The sequence below is a fragment of the Syngnathus acus genome, chromosome 15 (assembly GCF_901709675.1).
Source record: "Syngnathus acus chromosome 15, fSynAcu1.2, whole genome shotgun sequence".
In the NCBI taxonomy this organism is placed as follows: Eukaryota; Metazoa; Chordata; class Actinopteri; order Syngnathiformes; family Syngnathidae; genus Syngnathus; species Syngnathus acus.
The window spans coordinates 7,824,078-7,843,412 of NC_051100.1; the positions used below are offsets into that span (position 1 = coordinate 7,824,078).

The 19,335-nt window shown below is 40.5% G+C and overlaps 2 protein-coding genes across 7 annotated transcripts in view; one reads left to right on the plus strand and one right to left on the minus strand.

Moving 5' to 3' along the window:
- The window catches only part of wdfy4 (WDFY family member 4), a 34,589-nt gene that overhangs the window by 2,750 nt on the left and 12,504 nt on the right, over window positions 1–19,335 (minus strand). For 4 of the 5 annotated variants that reach the window (XM_037271510.1, XM_037271511.1, XM_037271509.1 and 1 more), the window contains 31 exons: window positions 18,962–19,056; window positions 18,775–18,871; window positions 18,466–18,668; window positions 18,014–18,180; window positions 17,616–17,735; window positions 17,368–17,529; window positions 17,138–17,293; window positions 16,726–16,852; window positions 16,484–16,635; window positions 15,852–16,090; window positions 15,665–15,771; window positions 15,377–15,568; window positions 14,897–15,006; window positions 12,724–12,801; window positions 12,451–12,642; window positions 11,891–11,966; window positions 11,585–11,799; window positions 10,051–10,199; window positions 9,876–9,987; window positions 8,958–9,043; window positions 8,818–8,880; window positions 5,038–5,080; window positions 4,591–4,710; window positions 4,159–4,282; window positions 3,952–4,061; window positions 2,902–3,052; window positions 2,702–2,793; window positions 1,727–1,936; window positions 1,552–1,657; window positions 307–464; window positions 10–168 (listed from right to left, as the gene is read on the minus strand). In XM_037271510.1, the coding sequence (XP_037127405.1) occupies window positions 10–168; window positions 307–464; window positions 1,552–1,657; window positions 1,727–1,936; window positions 2,702–2,793; window positions 2,902–3,052; window positions 3,952–4,061; window positions 4,159–4,282; window positions 4,591–4,710; window positions 5,038–5,080; window positions 8,818–8,880; window positions 8,958–9,043; window positions 9,876–9,987; window positions 10,051–10,199; window positions 11,585–11,799; window positions 11,891–11,966; window positions 12,451–12,642; window positions 12,724–12,801; window positions 14,897–15,006; window positions 15,377–15,568; window positions 15,665–15,771; window positions 15,852–16,090; window positions 16,484–16,635; window positions 16,726–16,852; window positions 17,138–17,293; window positions 17,368–17,529; window positions 17,616–17,735; window positions 18,014–18,180; window positions 18,466–18,668; window positions 18,775–18,871; window positions 18,962–19,056 (4,171 nt within the window). The remainder of the gene's footprint in view (window positions 1–9; window positions 169–306; window positions 465–1,551; window positions 1,658–1,726; window positions 1,937–2,701; window positions 2,794–2,901; window positions 3,053–3,951; window positions 4,062–4,158; window positions 4,283–4,590; window positions 4,711–5,037; window positions 5,081–8,817; window positions 8,881–8,957; window positions 9,044–9,875; window positions 9,988–10,050; window positions 10,200–11,584; window positions 11,800–11,890; window positions 11,967–12,450; window positions 12,643–12,723; window positions 12,802–14,896; window positions 15,007–15,376; window positions 15,569–15,664; window positions 15,772–15,851; window positions 16,091–16,483; window positions 16,636–16,725; window positions 16,853–17,137; window positions 17,294–17,367; window positions 17,530–17,615; window positions 17,736–18,013; window positions 18,181–18,465; window positions 18,669–18,774; window positions 18,872–18,961; window positions 19,057–19,335) is intronic. The other variant, XM_037271512.1, reaches the window with a different exon arrangement.
- On the plus strand, window positions 6,147–9,515 carry lrrc18a (leucine rich repeat containing 18a). 2 transcript variants are annotated; one of them, XM_037271812.1, is made up of 3 exons: window positions 6,147–6,890; window positions 6,971–7,050; window positions 7,946–9,515. In XM_037271812.1, the coding sequence occupies exon 3, from the start codon at window positions 7,950–7,952 to the stop codon at window positions 8,769–8,771; it is 822 nt and encodes a 273-aa protein (XP_037127707.1). In that variant the 5' UTR covers window positions 6,147–6,890; window positions 6,971–7,050; window positions 7,946–7,949; the 3' UTR covers window positions 8,772–9,515. The 2 variants fall into 2 exon arrangements, with proteins under 2 accessions (XP_037127707.1, XP_037127706.1); XM_037271811.1 differs by having other exon boundaries at window positions 6,147–7,050.

The window sequence follows — 19,335 nt, forward strand, 5'->3', positions numbered from 1 at the left end:
CAGACTCACCCGTCTGAGTTTCATGTGGCTGACTTTGTCCTTGTTGATCAACACATCCCACACACAAACCACAGTGCTGCTTCCTGCAGTGATGACGGTCGTTGGGTTGGGTCGGACAGCACATGTTGTTGCCCCCCAGGCACATAAGCTCTCACACACGGCAAATGTCTTGAGGTGGACACAAACGCAAAAGACATGAGGACACAGTACTGTTATTGAGGATTTCCATGCAACATATATTGTAGCATTGGATCCGCAGTCATTTCATTTTGCTTTCAATCGTGCACGAAGACATTAAACAATTACCTTTCCAGTAGTATAATTTCCAAAGGTGCAACTGTTGTCAGGGAAACCCCAATTGAAGGACCAGCTCAATGAAGGAGACAGGAGGAGTCGGTTTCTCTCCAGGATCACCACCTCTTTTCCCAAACACACTATTTGACCCACAGGACCTCTTGCTAGTTCTGAAGAAATATCATAATGTTATGTGACAATGAGTGTGACAGGAAATGATGACAAAAACCTAAATCCTATCATTTAAATATAGATCAATTTAATTTGTTAGCAATTGTGACCTAGCTTTGACTTAAAAAACAGGATTTGACTACGCTGAGTCAGCTCATGCTTATATAGAATGTCATTTGATAAATCACAGATAATATCAGCTGCCAGATTACATCTGGCAAACACCGGTATCCTAGTTGGCTTCAAAAGTTGCATGTTTGTGTATGTATGTGTGTGTGTGAGCGTGCGTGCGTGCGTGTGTGTGTGTGTGTGTGTGTGTGTGTGTGAGAGACACTGTGTGCACACAGAGCTGTAATTGCTCCTGTAATTGACCTATCCGTACAAGCACAAATCATTACATCCTGTCACCAGCTCTGCACGGAAAATCCCCAGAAAGTAGCTAAGACCCGGCATTCCTCCTCCTATTCATCTCTATCTGCTTATTGATCAGATCAGACACTCTAAGATTTAATATGAAATGTAATATGCAGGAATCTCTCCCTGAGCATTTGCAGATTCATCTCCTCTCCCTCAGTGGGCCTGTAGGGATATTCAGATTATTAAGTAGAGCTCAGCAAAAGAGTCATCTCCATATCGTAGTTCACAGATAGTGCCTTCCTCTCTGTCCATAGCGTAAATTAAAATATGGATGCTCTCGCGCCGTTGCAACGATCCCCCGGAGACCGCGACACATCTTGTATACAATAATTGGCGTCAAACGGTGTGAGATAAAATAAAGGCGGGGAACAACACAAAGTGGTGGCAGATGGAGATGACAATAATTGCATGCTATTTTATGGATTGTAACAATAACAAACAGAAGGGCCCAAAATGTATGTGCGAAACCACTTAAATTCATTATTATTGTCAATAATTTAGAATTCATTCTACAGCAGTTTAATAAAAATAAATTTAATGCATGCTTGTTTTATTTCACTATTTTTAGTATCGTATGTAGTAAAGAAACAAAGGTGGTCCAGTTTAAAGTACGGAGCAGGCGAATGTGGCTCGCCGGCCACACTTTGCACACCCCTTCTTCAAACGTACCTCGAAACGGTTGGGCATTAGTCTTGAGTTTGTCAAGAGTGATGAAAAATGGAATTGGGTGAGATGGTGATGGCACTTCTTTCTTCGGATGGGGTTTAGTGAAGAGCTATGGCAAGAACACAATTTTTTTTTTTTTTTTTCATTTGGGTCATCAATGTGCAATTTTTTTTTTTACCTGTTTGGGAATTTGGCCAAAGTTGCTGACATATCCAAAGATTGTGCTCCTAATCAGCGGATCTTTAGCATCTTGCCGACCTCTCTGGGCATAAAAGTAAGGGTGGAAGGTGTTGACACTTTCCACAGCAGCAGGGCCTTGCTGTCGGTAGCCAAAGATCAGGTCAATCCACAAGTGGAGGTGTGCGCTCACGTAGTCACTTTCCAAAGCCTGTTATAAAAAAACACAGTTTATTGTTGCAAACCACTACACTGGCATGCACAGCGTCGTTATTACAGTGAGGCTAAAGTCATCCGTCAAACTTTTAATATGAAACTAGAGCAACACTTATTTTAAAATGCACATGCAGTCCAATTAAAAAAACAACACAATGTTTTTCTTGAAAAGTCCATTCACAAGTAAGATGCTGCATCGTTATGAGCGTTATCACCATGTTGGCATTAAAGAAATTTGTCCGGAATTAGCTAGAGATTGGTTTTGAAGAGTTAATAAAGAAAAAGAGGATGTAAGGACCTGCAGCATGCCTGCAAATATTCTTAATCATCCCACCCTAGCGTAACAGGGAAAAAAAAACTCATACTGAGGATATATTGTCCTAATTTAATTTGTGTACGGAAGACAAATAATCTTCAAGAGTTACTAATTTTATGCTCATGGTTGAGTAGATTGTGCCATGAAAACAGTGAAGATACCCCAAGATAGATAGATGAAGGAAGCGAGAATCAAGAGCAAAATAAAAAGCAGACATCCAGCTGAGAAAGTGGAGGGAGCCTGCAGACATGATGCATTGTGGGAAAAAAGAAAGGCCCGCTTTGGGTTGTGCTGCTATGTTTTTATTGAAAAGCAAGAGAAGTGGCCGATATGAGAAATTTGAGGATAACATTTGTTTAGTGATGAACAGCAATATTTGGTCTTACAGGAAAATGACTATTAAGTTAAGTAAGTGTCCGAAAGTGAGGGGGTAAGGTCACTGACCTCACGCTGGATTCTAATGAATTCCTGAGGGTCATCTTTGGCCCATGCCGGCAGCTCCACATCTCCCAGAGCGGTTCCGTCCGCCATGCAGCCTAAAAGAAGATTTGTGTTATGTTTAATGGCCTACTTTTGGGATGAGATCGACTAAATATTGAACTAAAACTGATATCGTCAATTGAATAAGCATTTTAGAACCTTACCCAGCTGCATGTGGTTGGAGTTGAGCAGAAAGTCCGGCAGGTAGTAAAACTCCGGAATCAGCTCTCTGACGTCACTCATGTTATCTCGGGAGGCCGACTCCCATTCCTTGTTTACACTAAAAAACATCCGCTCGGGGATATCAAACCCACCCTGTGAAAAGAGAAGACAGATAAAGTAAAAACTTCCCGTTATGTTCTATTAATACAGTAGTCAGAGAAGGCAACCTCACTGCAGACAAAGGAAGCTTTTCATAAATTCCTATAATCTGTGATGAAAATCTCATGAGAGGGAATGTAATTTAGGATAAAACAATTATTGAAATGAATGAAAATAGCTTATATATTGATAAACCAGGTTAGAGATGGAAATCCAGTTATGGATATTACAACACGACTGTTGTTCGCCTCAGCAGACAAAAAGACACCAGACTAGCATCTTTATTGCTTTATTCTGACTATCAAATATGCATGCCTTTTCATTATAATCAATTGGACGCCGTATTGGAAATTTGCAACATCAATGGCTATCTTTTGTGGGCTGCTTTTGGATGCCTCATGCAATTATTTGCATATATATTGGAATCTCACCAGATTTTGTTTTCAAAAAGAGACAAAAACCAACAACAAATGCTGCACAAACAGCTTAACAGTTTATTTATTTTACTCCTTGAAATGTATTTTTTTTAACAAAAAAAATGTGTGAGCTGCAGATTTTGAATGCGACAGTCTGTGCACTGACAAATTAGCAGCTGACTAATATTTTTAATTTCATCTACATTTCTATTCATTACAGCTGCTGTATATTCGTTTTAATTATTCTAATCACTAATAAAGACCCTATCCATACATTCAGAAATCCCTTCATATTTGTGATGTGACAGCTTGATTACATTTTTTTGTTACATTTTTATAAATGAGGTAAATTAATGTTCTGGATGATGAACAACTCATTGAATCAAAGATGAAAGTTCCCAAATGATCTAATTTTCGCACAAGATTGACTAATAATGACAGTGTATGTTCGTGCTTACAATTTATATTGTGTTATACCTGCAGTGTCTGAAAGGTATGAGAAAAAGGCTCCATGCGAACAAGGAAGGAGGCCACAATGATGGCTGAAGAATAGTGGGTACAGTAGTGGCATCGTGCTGACAAACCTCCTAAAACAATTGAAAAAGAACACATGGCATGTTGAATACGAGGTGTAATCCACTGCCAAATATAAGAATTAAGGAAAATAAGAAGCTGGAAAGATACCTTCACCCTCACTATGCTCCGCTTCTTCATATCTCTGGATGAACATCTGCTTTCTTTTCTCTGTCTGAGCGCCCATTGGTTTGGACAGGTCTCGGAATGTTGCGGGATCTGACAGGTCCAGTGTCTGCGTCAAATGTTAGATAAACGTTTACAATAATAAATCACTCATTGCATCTTATTTCAGTGACTGTTAATTAAAAAAGATAAATGGTCATTGGTATGGTTGAGAGTGCAGTGATTTGTATGCAGGGTCCCTCAAGTGGTATGTAAAAGAATTACTGAATTCAAACTTTGCATGATGCTGCATTAACTGTAAAAAATATTTCAAATTTAGCGTGTGTGATCATTATAGCGGGACTTGGAAAGCTACATTTTTAGGTGGTACATGCTGTGACATGTTCGAGAGCCACTGGCCTAGATTAGAAACTGTACCTCGGACTTGTAGTCAGCTAGGACCCAAGGAAACACAGGATATTGCATGAGGTCATTGTACGTTCTTCCACCAAGAGTATTCAAATGCATCAAGTACTCGAAGTTACTGATCTCCCCTTTCTGTGGGACGAAAACGTACACAGAGGTAAAGAACACATCAAGAAATGTTCAAAAAAAAGATAAAGAAAAAAATTGGCGTGCATGGAGAACGACATTAGTCTTTACTTAGCGTCGATGGTGTGAACACAGTAATTCTATTTGAAAGATGATGGAGACCGGAGGGCAACATTACTACCTAATAATGCTTATTCTCCCATTTTAATTGACTGTATTTTAACCTATGAGTCAGATTTTCTGAGGACAGATGTTGCTTACGCATTGATCTGGTGCACAAACAAGACTTAAAGTGGATAAAAATAACAGAAGAGATTCTCATCTGAGTCATACCTGCCATTTAACAAGGGTTGTCTTCTCAACCACGGGAGTCTTCCTGATGCACAAGAAAAAAAGGGGCTTGTGTTAACGCCATAGGAAAAATGTTTTTTTTTTTTTTTTTTTTTTTAAAACCACATACGTATTTGTTATACTCGGTTCCAAGCAACTGGTGAGGATAGGAACTGTAAAACAGCAACATTTGTGTGATGTGGACCTTTTTTTTTTTTTTTTAAGTATAGACCGCTGCGGTACATTTCCCAATTCACACAGTTAATCTTGATCTGCTCAATTTTATCCTGTTTATGGGTAAACCATTTCAATCATTTCAATTGTAGAATAAGCTTTCCCTTCAGTGTCGCTCCAACAGTACTTTCATTATTTGCAGATCTTATTACTGAATTATTTTCATTTCTTTTTTACCCTGACCCTCAAAGCTCAGTGTTACTCAAGCAAGTGATCAAGGCAGATGGTCACAATGTTTTTCTACTCTTCTAGTGTTTTATCAGTTTGCTTTATGCCCAATATAACAAGAATTTGTTAATGTCCTGCTGGGTAAAAGAAAGGTGACTTGATTTTACTTTAGTTGTGATGTGTCAATAAAGTTCTTGAGATTATTTTTTTCAAAAAATCAAGAAAAGCCTAACCCTAACTGACCAATAAATTTCGTATATTATGTGCATTGTGTGAATAATACAGTTTTAACTTGAGCTTTTAGTTTAATGAACTTAATTAAAAATACATTCGAGTTATGTTCTCAAATGGATGGGGAATAACTTGACTTTATTTCCACATTATAAATTACTCTAAGGAGGACGTGAACATATGAGTTCCAATAATTTCAACACATATGAACCTGGAACACACCCATTGTTAATATTAACAATAATAGTAGGTAAGTGGTGAACACAGTTCGTGCACGTTATTTATGTCGTAACGCGCACAATGGGTCTATGCATTTCAAGCATTTGCTGTTGACTCAACAAGTAAATGCAGGACGGCTGAAATCCGGAGTTCAAATTATTGGTGAACTCAGATTCATGTTAACAATAATAGGCGACTTTCACTGTCACGTTCGAGGTGACGTCATCGCTTTCCGCGACGACACAGTTTGATGACGTCAAACGTAAACAAACTGGATCGGAGTTACCGATACAATCGGTGCGGTTGGTTATAGAAATATAAACGAAATGCGTCGCTTCACTTTCAAACTTCGGTAACGCCGCTGTTATGTAGATGTAACCAGAAAATGTAGTGACATACAAATCCGTTTTTTTAACCAAACTGCTGCTACGAACTCCCGACGAAGGGTAGAGAAGAATTAAGGCCAAAGCAGTCGATGCCAGATCGCACAGATGGATGGGCGTGTTGCGTGATTGACAGAAGTTATTCTTTCGCTTCAGAAAGACGCTACAATTCAATATTGCAATGCAGTGGCATTTATATTACAAGATAGGTTACATTTAATTGCTCAGTGTTACATTAAGCTTCTAGTTAAAGACTATATATATAGATAGATAAGTGTTAACTGACAGTGTTTAATTGTTTCCATTACTTCCACACTGATAGTTAATCTACGCAAGCATGCATATCTATGTGAGATTGTAATGAACATTTCATAAAGTAATTTACTCGCACAAGACAATCTATCCAAGTTGTTTAATTCAAATTAGGAGAGCATTCATTTGCTCCTGAAATCTGCTTCCCCCTCTGTGGGCCCGTAACGTGACAATACAATCCTGCTGCCAAGGACCCCGCGTTGCTTAGTAACAATGCCAAACAAGAGAAAACTTGCATTTGCCGTGTGCAGGAAAGAAAACATTGCATTCCCGAGTTTTCCTCTCAACTTTGAGGATTACAATCACCAGGTATTACCTCAGTACATTGTCTACATGCTGACAACTAGTTTGTTGCGATGGTCAAACCAGCGTTTCCTTTTTTGGCACAGGGTCTGATGCTGCTGGTAGGCTTTTGAAACGGAAGACTATCACCACTTTGTTAAATCGGAATTGGGAATACATGACTATGGTGAGTAAAAAAAAAATTTCATTTATGTTGATATTAGTCAAGTATAATAGAACAGATACATTTCTAAGACTTCACACTTCATCCAATAAACCCTGAACAAATTATTTTGTAAGCCCGCAACTAAATCAATCATTGGCTTTGGCCCAGTATGTGTTATCTAATTGCAGGCAATAATTTCATGCAATAGTTTTCTATAGGAGGTTATAATAGAACAAGCACCAGTGGATAGCCCCTCTCATCCTGAGGATGATGAATGAGGCGAGAGAGGGCCTTGGGGTGTAACACAGACACAAACACTGCGTGCGTACCTTGCTCTCTTAGACGGGAGGGGGGGTAAGCCTTCATCACATGCAAAATATCCCATAACTATCATTTATCAAAGTCCTGATTTTGACTTTTCACTCATGTACATCTACTTTAGTACAGTGAAGTCGTGTATGTCATTACACTTGCGTGCCCCTAGCACCCCAAATAAATAAACACGCACTTCCGTTCCTGGCCAAACAACACACTCGGTGATGGAGCATCAGCACTCATTTGTTTTTGCTGCATTACCCAGTGTCGCCTCTCTGCGATTGTTCCCCAGCATTAGCCTTAATTAGAGAGTCGTGCTCTTAAATACCCCCATGGGCAACACCGGGTGAGCGCGTGCTAGTTCAAACATAACACTACACGCACACACACACACACACACACACACACACGCATACAAGCTCTTAATTCCTCAGAGAGAATGCTTTTCCCATTGCCGCCGGTTATACATGAGCCTTTTTTAGCGTGTGAATAAATCACATCAGCCGTGCACATCAATGCACACTGCAAATGTATTTTAAATGTTGATATAAGCCCGAAATCGTGAGCTCAATCATGTGATTATTCCCTGTGTGTGTTACAGCACCATGCCCAAAAGGAAAGCAAACACGGGGACACAGGTGACACTCAAGTATGCCAAAAAGGCCATCCGGATGAAACCCGACGGGTGGCGGCGACTCACACTTAGCAACATGGGCATAACCATTTTCCCGAAGTGTATCTTCAACTTGACTAATATGGATGAGTTGGATCTCAGTCGCAACCACATACAAAAACTCCCAGAGGGCATCGGGAAGTTGTCATCGCTCAGGTGGTTGGACCTTCACAGCAACAAGCTGGAGTCTGTGCCCGAGTCCATTGGTAAACTGGCGGGCTTGACCTATCTCAACCTCTGTAACAATCGTCTCACCTCGTCAGGTTTGCCCACTACGCTGGCCTCCCTTAAAAACCTGACGATTCTAAATCTGGGGTTGAACAAGCTGGATGCCCTGCTTCCTACTATGGTCCCTATGGAGAGCCTCCAAGAATTAGGCTTGTTCGACAACCTCTTCACCCACCTCCCAGACTTTGTGAACGCACTCCGCAATCTGACTAAAGTCAACATAAAACGGAATCCCTTGCGGATAGTGAATGAGGACGGCGAGGAGATGGAAACCGAAAAGTCCGACGACGAGGACGACGACGACGGCGTGTACCTCGTCCACGAAAGTAGACTGTGTAGTGTGTGTCTGAAAATATGTAAAGACCCAGGAGGAAAGCATTTGAGAGGAGATTGCATGAGGGAAACGTTTGAGGACAAAAGGTCTTTTTCGGGACTCGTGACACCGAACTCGGTGGCTGCGGCCAATCAGGACGCGTGGAGAGTTAAGAAACGAGAACACTTTCAAACGTTGGAAAGCAATATGTAGGTATGAAAGCATTTGCTGTGTCAGTAAATGACTGTTTCCTAACTACCTGGCATTAGCGATGATGTCAGCAACGCCTCTGCCTTTTAATGATGAGACCACCTTGCACAACCTGCAAGACAGATTTTAGAGCACGGTAACACTCATGTCAAGAGATTTCACATCCATCATTTGGAGAAGTCTTTTTACCGTTGGTATGCAGAGACATGGTCTTTATTTATAAACACCAAGAAGGCTGAGTGGCCATTTTTCATGAAGACCTCAATGGCATTGTCCTATGAAAGAAAACAGTGTTTTACCTTAAGGTAACATTGCATGGTACTCATTTTAAAGGCATTTCAACTTCAAGATCAATGATGGAAAATGCATGTGGTTAGCAGATTAAATGTTTTACGTCAACATCTAAAGTTGTGTTTACAGAACTTTCAGCTGACCCAAATAAGAAATATGATGACTCCCCAGGAAACAAACAAAATGATACCATCAACATATGCATCAAATTACAGAGAAATGAAAGATGATTCAGTGCAAAAAATAAGAATCAAAAATCCCTTTGTCAGTGTTATGTCACAGGTGTCAAACACGTGGCCCGTGGACCAGATTGGTTTCTGTTCAAAACTATTTTAGCCATCATCAAACGATAACACTTGCACTCGTCTGTATGCTTCGAGGGATTGGTGTTAGACGATATTGGTGTTGATTTTTCATTTTGGATGTCATTAAATCTGCCCCGGTTTACACAAAAGACTAACAGTTATGCATTCTGTCCTTTACTGTCCGAAATAGATACGTAAAACATAGAAGTTGTGTTCAGCTAATCCACAGTATGGTCTGTGCTTTTTTTTTTTTATGCCATGGTCCAGCATATCTTTGGTATGTTGTTTGTGCCTAAATGGGAACCACTTTTTTGTCTCTCTCAAAATAATCTCTTTGGGTTATTTTTTTTTTTTACCAAACGTACATTTCGTAGTATATGGTTGAATATTATATTTATTTCAAGTTATCCTCATTCAAACAAAACTGAATTGTAAACTAGTCAAATCATCCTTTTAAAAATCACATTTCATATATATGAATGTATGAAATTCTCAGTGTGGGATATTTCACCTCTAACAAGAAGCGCATAAATCGGGCTTCCTTGATATCCTCATACAGCCAGTTTCTGCAGCTTGATGTTGATTCCTTACTCAGCATGCTGGAGATGAAGGAATCCCTCACACTGTAGAAAGAATTTTGAGGCTCAAACGTGTTGTAGCGCAATTAAAAATGTACACAGTCGTACCTGCTGGGATGGTGCTTGGTGCAGCAAACGTCTCCAGATGGAGTCAGAGTGAATCCTTCGCACAAGAGTAGACTTTCTTTGGTGAAGAGCAGCACCCCTTCAGTCACTTGGAGGCCGCTCACCATCACAACACACATCTTTGCTTTGACCTAAGCAAAAGATTCATTGAGCACATTGCATATTCAGCCAACACTTGATTGATCATTTTAATCACATATTTTAATCATTATTAAAAAGACACCATTGAGCACTTCATTATGGAAGCTGATTGATGGGGACGAGAAGGTCTGGCCCCTTTTCCAGCACCTTCATTCAACACCAAAAGGACCCACATGCTGCTTTCAGGGCTGGTTGGAGCTAATGCTAAGTGCATAGTGTTAATGTGCGTAATTCTATTGTCTCTCCCCTCATTTCACAGTGAGTGTGCACACCTGGCTGCCCTGCTGTGTTGGCCCCTCTGGGACGCAGAGCCCAAAAACCATATGGGGCCCCAACATAGCTGCAGGGCCCTCACAATTTATACTAATCAAATCAGACTCTCTACCCCCCCAGACATAAGAGTCCCACTTGTGAAGGAGGAGGAGGTCTTGCCTGGCCATTATTAGGGGAATTAATCACTGTCACATACACAATGGGCAACCTGCTAAACGATCAGAACCTCTTGTCTGAACGCACACAAACGTATGTGCTATGATGAATAGTGTCACGTGAAAGCCTTTAAAGTCAAAGTGAGTCTCAGAGACACGGCACATCATTTTTACACATGGTTAGATTAAATGGCAATAACCATTAGCAAACACAAGCTGCAATTCGCTCGATTGGCCCTAACAATGACTACGTAGATTTCATTAAAAAAAAAAAAAAATAGCTGGAATTATTATCAGCAACAATTGAATACATAACAAAAAAATGTGTTTGCTTATCTGTGTATTGTGCAGGAGACAGATATGCATTATGAGTCCGAGAGAGATTTAGCTGCTGATTGGAAGGAGAGAAAAGAAGGACTTTATTGACAGAGCTTAATGTCAGACCATTGATTTCTCCCCACACACATTACTGTCATAATCACACTATTGGCGCTGGAAAGCTAATTATGCGTGGGTCTGCTTTTGTGTGTTACTGTCCGCGTTGTGTGTTAATCTGTAGCCGTGTGTGCGTGTGCATTTCTCAAAGCTAATGACTGTGTTCATTTGACAGGATGCTCAGCAGGACTCACACACTTGAACCGCTGCGAGACAACTACACAGATCACACACTTACTAAGCAGATGTAAGACAGCTTGCATCACCTCCTACTGTTTTTATTAATACATCTGTCAGAAACATTAAAAGGCGCGGCTGGTTGCCAGCGCAAAGAGAATCCTTGTCAACATGTGCTGTGCAACTCAGCTGAATAGAGCTGAACTGGGCCTTACTCTAATGAGGAAAAATGAAATCCTGATAGCTGCATTGAGCAATTAAAGTGCCTCACTCTATTACTGATAATTATTATGATAATGGCCAGCATACTACGATAGACTTTTGTGCCACAGTACCTCCTCTCCGTGATGCAGCTCCTGCAAGATGATGCGAATGTCAGCGCAGGTTTGCGTGTGTGAGCAGGGCTCAGAGGTGAAGCGGTCCACACCGTCTTTAGAGGCAGAAGGTGTTTCATTCAAAACAGGAAAGAAGGTCAGCTGGTTGCAAGCCTGTCCTCCATCCTCATGTTCCTCTTGAGCTTCGGTGCCAATTTCACTTCGACTCTTTGGTTCTGGTACGAAGGGAAAACATGACATTGGCACTGAGCAATCATAATAATAATAATAATAATAAAAACACTAAGTCTTTTGTGTTTGTTTTACCACTGTCAGGTTCTGTCCTGCTGTTGCTTTCTGCAGACGCGACCTTCCTCGAACCCAGCGAGAGGGCTCCTAGCACCTTCAGAAATATCATCAAATATATATTATATTATTTGGAGAATTTTATTTTTATCACCGTTATTTTTATAACCTTTTTCGAATATTGCAAACAATGAATGGGCCAATGTTCTCCTTTTGTTTGTGATTGCGATAAAAGCAATGTGATGATGTCATCTGATCTGACTGTGGGATGAGCTAAGTGAATGCTTCATACAGTTGCAATGTAAAAGGTGGTGATAGACAAATGCAGAATTATGTTAAAGTGGATGAAAGCACAGCTAATATGTATTATCTCTATGGGGAAGTTTGTAAATTCACTTTCATCTTGTCAAAAAATATATATCTTGAAAGAAAAGTTCTGTCCGAACATTCCAATTCGGACCTGTTTTCTGCTCATGAAAAAAAAAAAAGCACCGTGTCAGACACTGCAGACAAACAGTCATAAATCCAAAGTATCCCAGCGAGACATATGCAGAGATTGCCTTTTGCATTTATTACTGTACCCGTCTGGATCGTCTCAATTCCTTTCTGCGGATGCGTAGTCGGGTGCGGTTGGGCCCTTCGGCGGCGTCTTGCACCCAGTCACGACTGAGCAGCACGCCCGGACTCGGCCCAAACACGGCTCTCTCCCTCAACAGCTCTCCCTCCACAAACAGCCATTGGGAGTTGACCTGATCCCATTCACTGGCTCGTAACTAGGTCACAACAAAAAGACGGACAACAAAAGATAAAGAAATCACTTTCAAAATACACTCCTAAAAATATTTTCTTCAAACCTGCAAGTGGTTTGTCCTCATATTCTCAAACATGCTATTGCCCCTTTGCTGGTGGGACTGCATGTGCGACAGAAACTCCTGCAAAAAAAATCAAACAAGCAAAATAGTGCAAAGCAATCATTTCACGCACACAAACATTGTATATTCATATTGTTATTTCCTCATGCAATTACAATGCATTCATACAATTACATCGGCTCTAAATTGCATTCACAGGGGCCAAATAAGCTAGTGGCTACAGACTTACAATAACCCCTGTCTGAAAATGTAATCCTTTGTTGGTGTGATCTAATTAACATAAACATTAATATCAGTGAGCCACAGCACAGTAGGGGGCAAGGTAAATGTGCGTGTGTCGATTAAAAGAGAAAAGAAAAAATAACAAGCGAAGCTGTGTTGACACTGCAGGATGCTCATGTTGAGCAGACACACAGGGATCATATTCGCACTGTTAACTGCTTCATTAAGCCCATCATCACAGCAGTGCTCGCTGAGAGACGAGTGAAACAACATGTGTCCATCCTCGCTGCTGACCCACGACGACCATTTCACTGAAGGAATGAACACGCAGTCACTCTTTATATGCACTCTTATTGACAGATGCTAATTTTGTGTTTTGGGGTATAACCTTGGAAATGAACAGCACAACAGGCAGCAAAGAAAAAAAAAGAAAAAAAAAACTGTTTTATAAAAAGAAGCATAAATTAAACTCATTCCGAAATAAACCCATGACAATCAAGTTTTGATTTGAAAAGCCTGCTGAAGAATGGAAACGGCGTAGCGTGTCGTTCGAAATGCTGTGCAAAGGGGGATTATGAAAATATTACAGAGAGGAGAGTAATAACGAAGTTTGCAAAGCGGGGCCGTGGCGTTACAGATAAACAGCAAGTCATCTTGCAATTTCATTCCTTCAATTGGACAAACATAAGTAATATATAGCATTAATTACCCTATTTAGTAGATAGGAGACTCATTGGCTTTTAAATGCTGCATTAAATGCATAACTCATCCCTTCCCACTGCAATTAACATCCGAACATCACACTCATTTCCATTTTAATGACTTCCCAACAATACGCCACCTTTGATGATAAGGCAACATAATGTCAACTTCATTCTGGGCTGGTAGGGAATGTGTAATGAACTTAACGTGATCATTAGTGCTGTTAATTATCTGCGTAATGCGAGGACACAGATATGATTATGGAAACGGCATTGGCTGATGAAATAATTCTTTGGAAGGCTTGCAGTGAGACTGCCTATCAGTCACTATGTTTCCATTCAATACCTACAGAAGGCTTTGGGCTTGCTTTTATGAGGCTGAACTGAACTGTACAGTAATGTTAATATCGGAGACGGGACGGGAAAGCCACGCTCAGCACACTGTAGTGCTGAATTAATGTGGATCCCCGGACACATCTCTCACTTGCCAAATAAAAGCCACGAGTTGATGACCCAGAAATTAATTATTGTCTCACTCATTTCTTTGTGAGGCTCGGTGCAAAGTAGCTGAACGTTCTGACGACACGTGAATTAGTTTGGAAGAAAATCTCGGAGCGGCTCGGAGTGACGTGATTCAACAAAGTGCGTGGAAATGTTCTCTCTTGCTTCTTCTCATGTGGAAAAAAACAATTCATCACCCTGTGATAGCCTGTCAGATACTGATATGATAAAGAACAACGTGAAATGAATAATGTTTTCATCAAATTGCTACCACTATAATTGCCAACCCAATTTCAGTGGCGGGCAGGAGACGTGCACAAAGACACACACGTACACTTTCCAGGGCTGGGGCAAACACAGACGCGGTAATTTCATGCCTGTGTGCTTGAGTAATATGTCCCTGCACCCTGCTCCAGATGGCTCAACGTCTTAAGCGTTGTGGGGGAACTAATGATGTGGACCACGTGTTTCGGGGGGAAAAACAACAATAAACGCGTCTTTAACCTTCAGCGGCAAACAGTGTGTTGCGGCGAATGTTCTTGTGAATGGGCCGAGCAGATATCAATTACTATGCCCACTCAGGGGCAATCAACTGTGATCTTCCAAATCCATTTTAAGAAATAATAAAAACACTCCCACAGGGCTGGATGGCCCACAGCACAAATAGAGCAGCGAGTGACTTTGGAATGCGTGTCGGTTGGTTTTATTAATGAGGGGATGCGAGTGCGTACCTCCACTGTCACCGTCTCCTTGTCCTGCCTTCCCATAGCTGAGCGTACTGCACTGCTGATGATATCAAACTTCTTCAAAGGGTTGCTGGCCATCGCTTGCTTATGGTATTCTGTGGGGGAATTAAACAAATGTGAAACGCACGTAAAGTGCAAATTTCAAAAAGGTTGGTGGCCCCTGACATGCTGTATGTCTTAATATGGCCATCATATCCAATTCCATAATAATAAATCATACTGCATGGAATCATAATTTCTTTTATTCATATTATTCGTATCATATCATGGATGCATATTTGCTTTTAATTGTAGCATAACCAATAGCACGAATAGAGCTGTATTCAAATATATTATAATTGATCATATTGTATAAGCAGCAAAATAATTACTTAGTTTTATTTATTTATATATTTATATTTATCAAGTTTTACTCTATCACATGTGACATTGTTTCCTAAACATAATCTAATGAGGAAAGCTGACCTGAGTGCAACAGCCAGGCTTTGTGCGCGATCTCCTCCCACAGTGGGCTGATGTCCTTCATATTCACAGGTGCCTTCTGAGCAGTGTGGTTGACGGAGATCTCAATTTTATACGCTGCTTCTAGAGTGTGCCGTCGCTCTGTCATCACCTTGGACCAGCAGGCCTTTGCTAAAGACACCAGCTCTTTGTCATCTGAAACCAATGCAGATTTTTACTAAACTCTTTCAAGCATACAAAAGTGTTTGGAATATACAGTATCAACAAATGGTTAAGTGGGGGATTTCATACCAGTGGAATATTCTGCCCCAGATTCTATGTCCACTTCATGCTGTGTTTTGGTGGGATAGAAGTTGCCTGAAACTTTTTGGGCTCCACACATAAAACCTTCCGGGTAACTTCAGGAGAGAAAAAAGTGAAAAAATCACGTTTCAGTTTCAAATTGATGGTTACAATGCAAATATGAGTTAGCCATTACCTGCCAGAGCCAATCAATAGCAGACAATGAAGAAGGCACGTAATAAAGTTCACGTTTGAATTGTATGTTGCCAAGAGAACATCCCAGCGATTATTGATTGTTTGGAATGTCTTAACCATGCCCTCCAACTGGGCTCTGGAATGGCGTGGTTGGGAAAGGAAGTAGAGCACGGCCTTATTTGTGCAGGAGTAGAGAGCTGACACTGTCTTTTCCTTGTGAGTTTGTCCTCTTTCCAGAGCCTAATGTAGAAAGAAATAATACTGCTTAGAATGAAATATCAGTGTAATCTATATCTGCATGAATTTGTATATTTAGTAAACTAATCGTGAGATTAAATAATGTTTTATTTTTTGATAATGTAATTTATTTTTTCCTGTGTTCTTAATAGAAGCAAAATCAGAAACTGACCATTTTTCCTTTAAAAAAAAAAAAAAAAAAAAATCATAACAGGAGAAGCTTCCTACTCAATTGAGAGAATGTTTCCCTGGCAAATAAAATGTAACATTAATGCCTTGTGCAATTGAATTATGTAGACAGATTGTCAGATTAAATCGATTAAACAGAAATCTAAGCATGACTTTTTTTTTGTCGAAAGAACATGAGCATACTATGTGCGCGTGGGCTCATCTCACCACTAGAATCTGATCTGCGAGGAAGTTGACTAAATTCTCAGAGGCCCCCAGGAAAGTTCCGTTGTAAAGTGCCTGCACCAGAACTTTACTGAAGAGCACCACATTACCCATCAATGTGCACATCTGGTCTGCAAGTCCCTGCCCTTTGGACCCTAAATAATGTACAGTATTACAATACTGAATTAAATACAAATAAGTGAATTAACAGGTACATTTAGGAATACAAATAATCAACATGTTACCTCGTGATATAAGGTGGGTGTAATTTTCTTTATCATTGCTGAGCATATAGATGATGTCCATCATGAACTTCAGCAGCTCAGTCTGGAAACTCTGCCTCTGCTCCAACGATGCACCGTCTGGGCAGAACTATAATATTTATGATTATTATTATTATATTTTAGAGCTTCCTGCAACATGAGACTGGAAAACACTCAGCACAGCCATTCTGCTTTTATTTGTTCTTCTAAGTACAATCATTCCATCATTAGTGCCATTGCTCTGCCATGGTAATTCTGTAACTAAGCAAATAGTGGCACCTTCTGGAGAAAAGATAGTTTTGCAAGCTCAACCTGCAAAAAGTGTGCACGTTGATATTTGAGTGGGCTCTATGAATGAAGAGCTTGCAGTTTTATCATTTACGTGCTCGCTTACCTCCACCAGAAACACTAGGGGATGTGTGTTGCTGTTGCAAGACACATTGAGAAGACTGTCCATCAGCAGAATACGGATAAAGTTACACACTGGCTTGCTGGGTGACTGCATCATGAGTTCATCCTCACATTTGGTTATTCTCGTCTCATGGTCACCCTGGAAAAAAAATACAACCATCAGTCAAAAGGGAGTAGGTAGAAATCTCGTGAAAAAAAATGTAAGGCACAAACCTCTGCACCGAACCAGGGGAACATAACACTAACAAGCGCGTGGAGGAACTCTATGGATACCCACAGTGGGTCTCGGGGTCGAAGGTTATGCAGGAGGCAGAAGAACTGCATCACGCTTGACAGCAGCTGCGACTCCCATGATGCATCAGTGCCTGGTTGGTGCTTCATTCAAAAGACAGGCTGTCATTGATTTGCCTTAAAATGTAATTCACAAGTTACAAACAGTTGAGCCTATTTCATGTTTTTACTTGCTTGATGACGATTTTGACCAATTCAAGCAGTAATGTTGCAGCTTCCACACAGAGCTGCGGGGCAGGACTATCTGCTTGGCTGTCGATCAATGACTGGAAGGAGTCATCCAAGTTCACCTGGAGATTACAAGTGGCACGATTTGGATGTCATGAATAAATATGACCATTTTATATCATGCCATTCATTGATTCATGGGTGATCAGACACTGACCACCTGAGAGTTGGTGTAGCTGTACATTGAAAACTTTTCACCAGTCAATGGCAGGTAGGATTGAGACGAACAATTATTTACACATTCAGCATGAGCAATTTAGAGTATTCAAAAAACTTACATGCATCTTTTACCTTTCTATTATAACTTCCCATGTATAGCAGTGCAAGAAAAAATACTCACTTCTCTGTCTGTAGAATGGCTGACCCTCCTTCCCAGAAGCAGAGCAGCCAGAGCTTCATAGACCTGCAGCAGCTGAAAGTGTCTGACCAGAAGACCTTGAAGAATATCAAAACCAGGGCATGCAGCACTGGAACATTCGTATGACCAAGCGTGAGCACGAAGGTTGTCTGGGGGAGAAAAGCAAAAACAAAAAAAGATAAATTAGTCTTCAGTCACACATTTGCATGACCACTTGTCTGAGTTGTCTACAATATGCCAGCCATGCCTAAAAAGCTGTTAAAATGGCAAATTCAGGGCTGATGTACTCGTGCAAAGAGAAAAAAAAAACTAAGGAGGTGTACAAAGTTGTTGAGGGAAAAAAACCTTCTGAAAATGTCATTTGATTTATTTCAATGCTATGCTCTCGCCCGCATTCCTACCTAAACAAAACATCATTATTAACTATTGTGTACCTATAATAGCAAAGGGCTGCTCCATGCCATCTAAGAGACTTCCAACAACCACCGCCTCCCTGAAGCTGCTCTGCTGCGTCGGGCAGGACAGGAAGCGTGTGAGCAAGATGAGACCCAGTTTCACAGTGGAAGCGTGAAGTTGCGGCTTCAGGAAGAACAGAAACCAATCGCTGCCCAGGACATCATAGACAGCATTCTGTTGACTTATACAGAATAACACAGCACAAGTTCAAAGTTTCTTCCATGACCTAATAGCAAATCTGATGACTTCCTATTGTGGCTTCCAAAGCAGTAAGTCATGCAACCTACTCTTTGATTAGAGGGCTGTCTGAGCCAAGGATGTCACAAAGAACAAGCAACAGCTGGTTGCGGATCCAGATGAGGCTGGCGGGAGCAGAATTTTGAACTAAGAAAACAAAAATTAGATGTGTGGGGTCATCAATCATAATAATACAAGTCAGAAGGTGTCTTTCATGAACACATTGTCATGTGTTACCTTTTGTTTCTTGGGAAAGATCACAGTCAGACGTGCCATGATTCTCAACCTCATTATGAAGAGGAGGGAGTGTGTAGATGAGGAAGAGTCCAATTCTGGCAAAATACACAAACAATTTTCACGCACACTGGCCACTATTCATAATAGATTGGCATGTATTTTGCGGCCATTTGATGTGGGATTTTCTCACTTATGAAAATATCAAAAGACTTTAGGCACACGTTCTTTGACCTTTGCTCCAAAATGTTTCTACTAACATTAAATACGCAGGCATAATCTAGTGATCGAATACAGCAGTTATTATCCAAATAAATGAATATAAATAAATTAATCTTGGTCAATTTTCTTTAGCAATAGTAATGTAGCTAAAATAA

What these genes read in the sequence shown, in the direction of transcription:
- lrrc18a (XM_037271811.1), top strand. Translation starts at nt 7,950, where the DNA reads ATGCCCAAAAGGAAAGCAAACACGGGGACACAGGTGACACTCAAGTAT.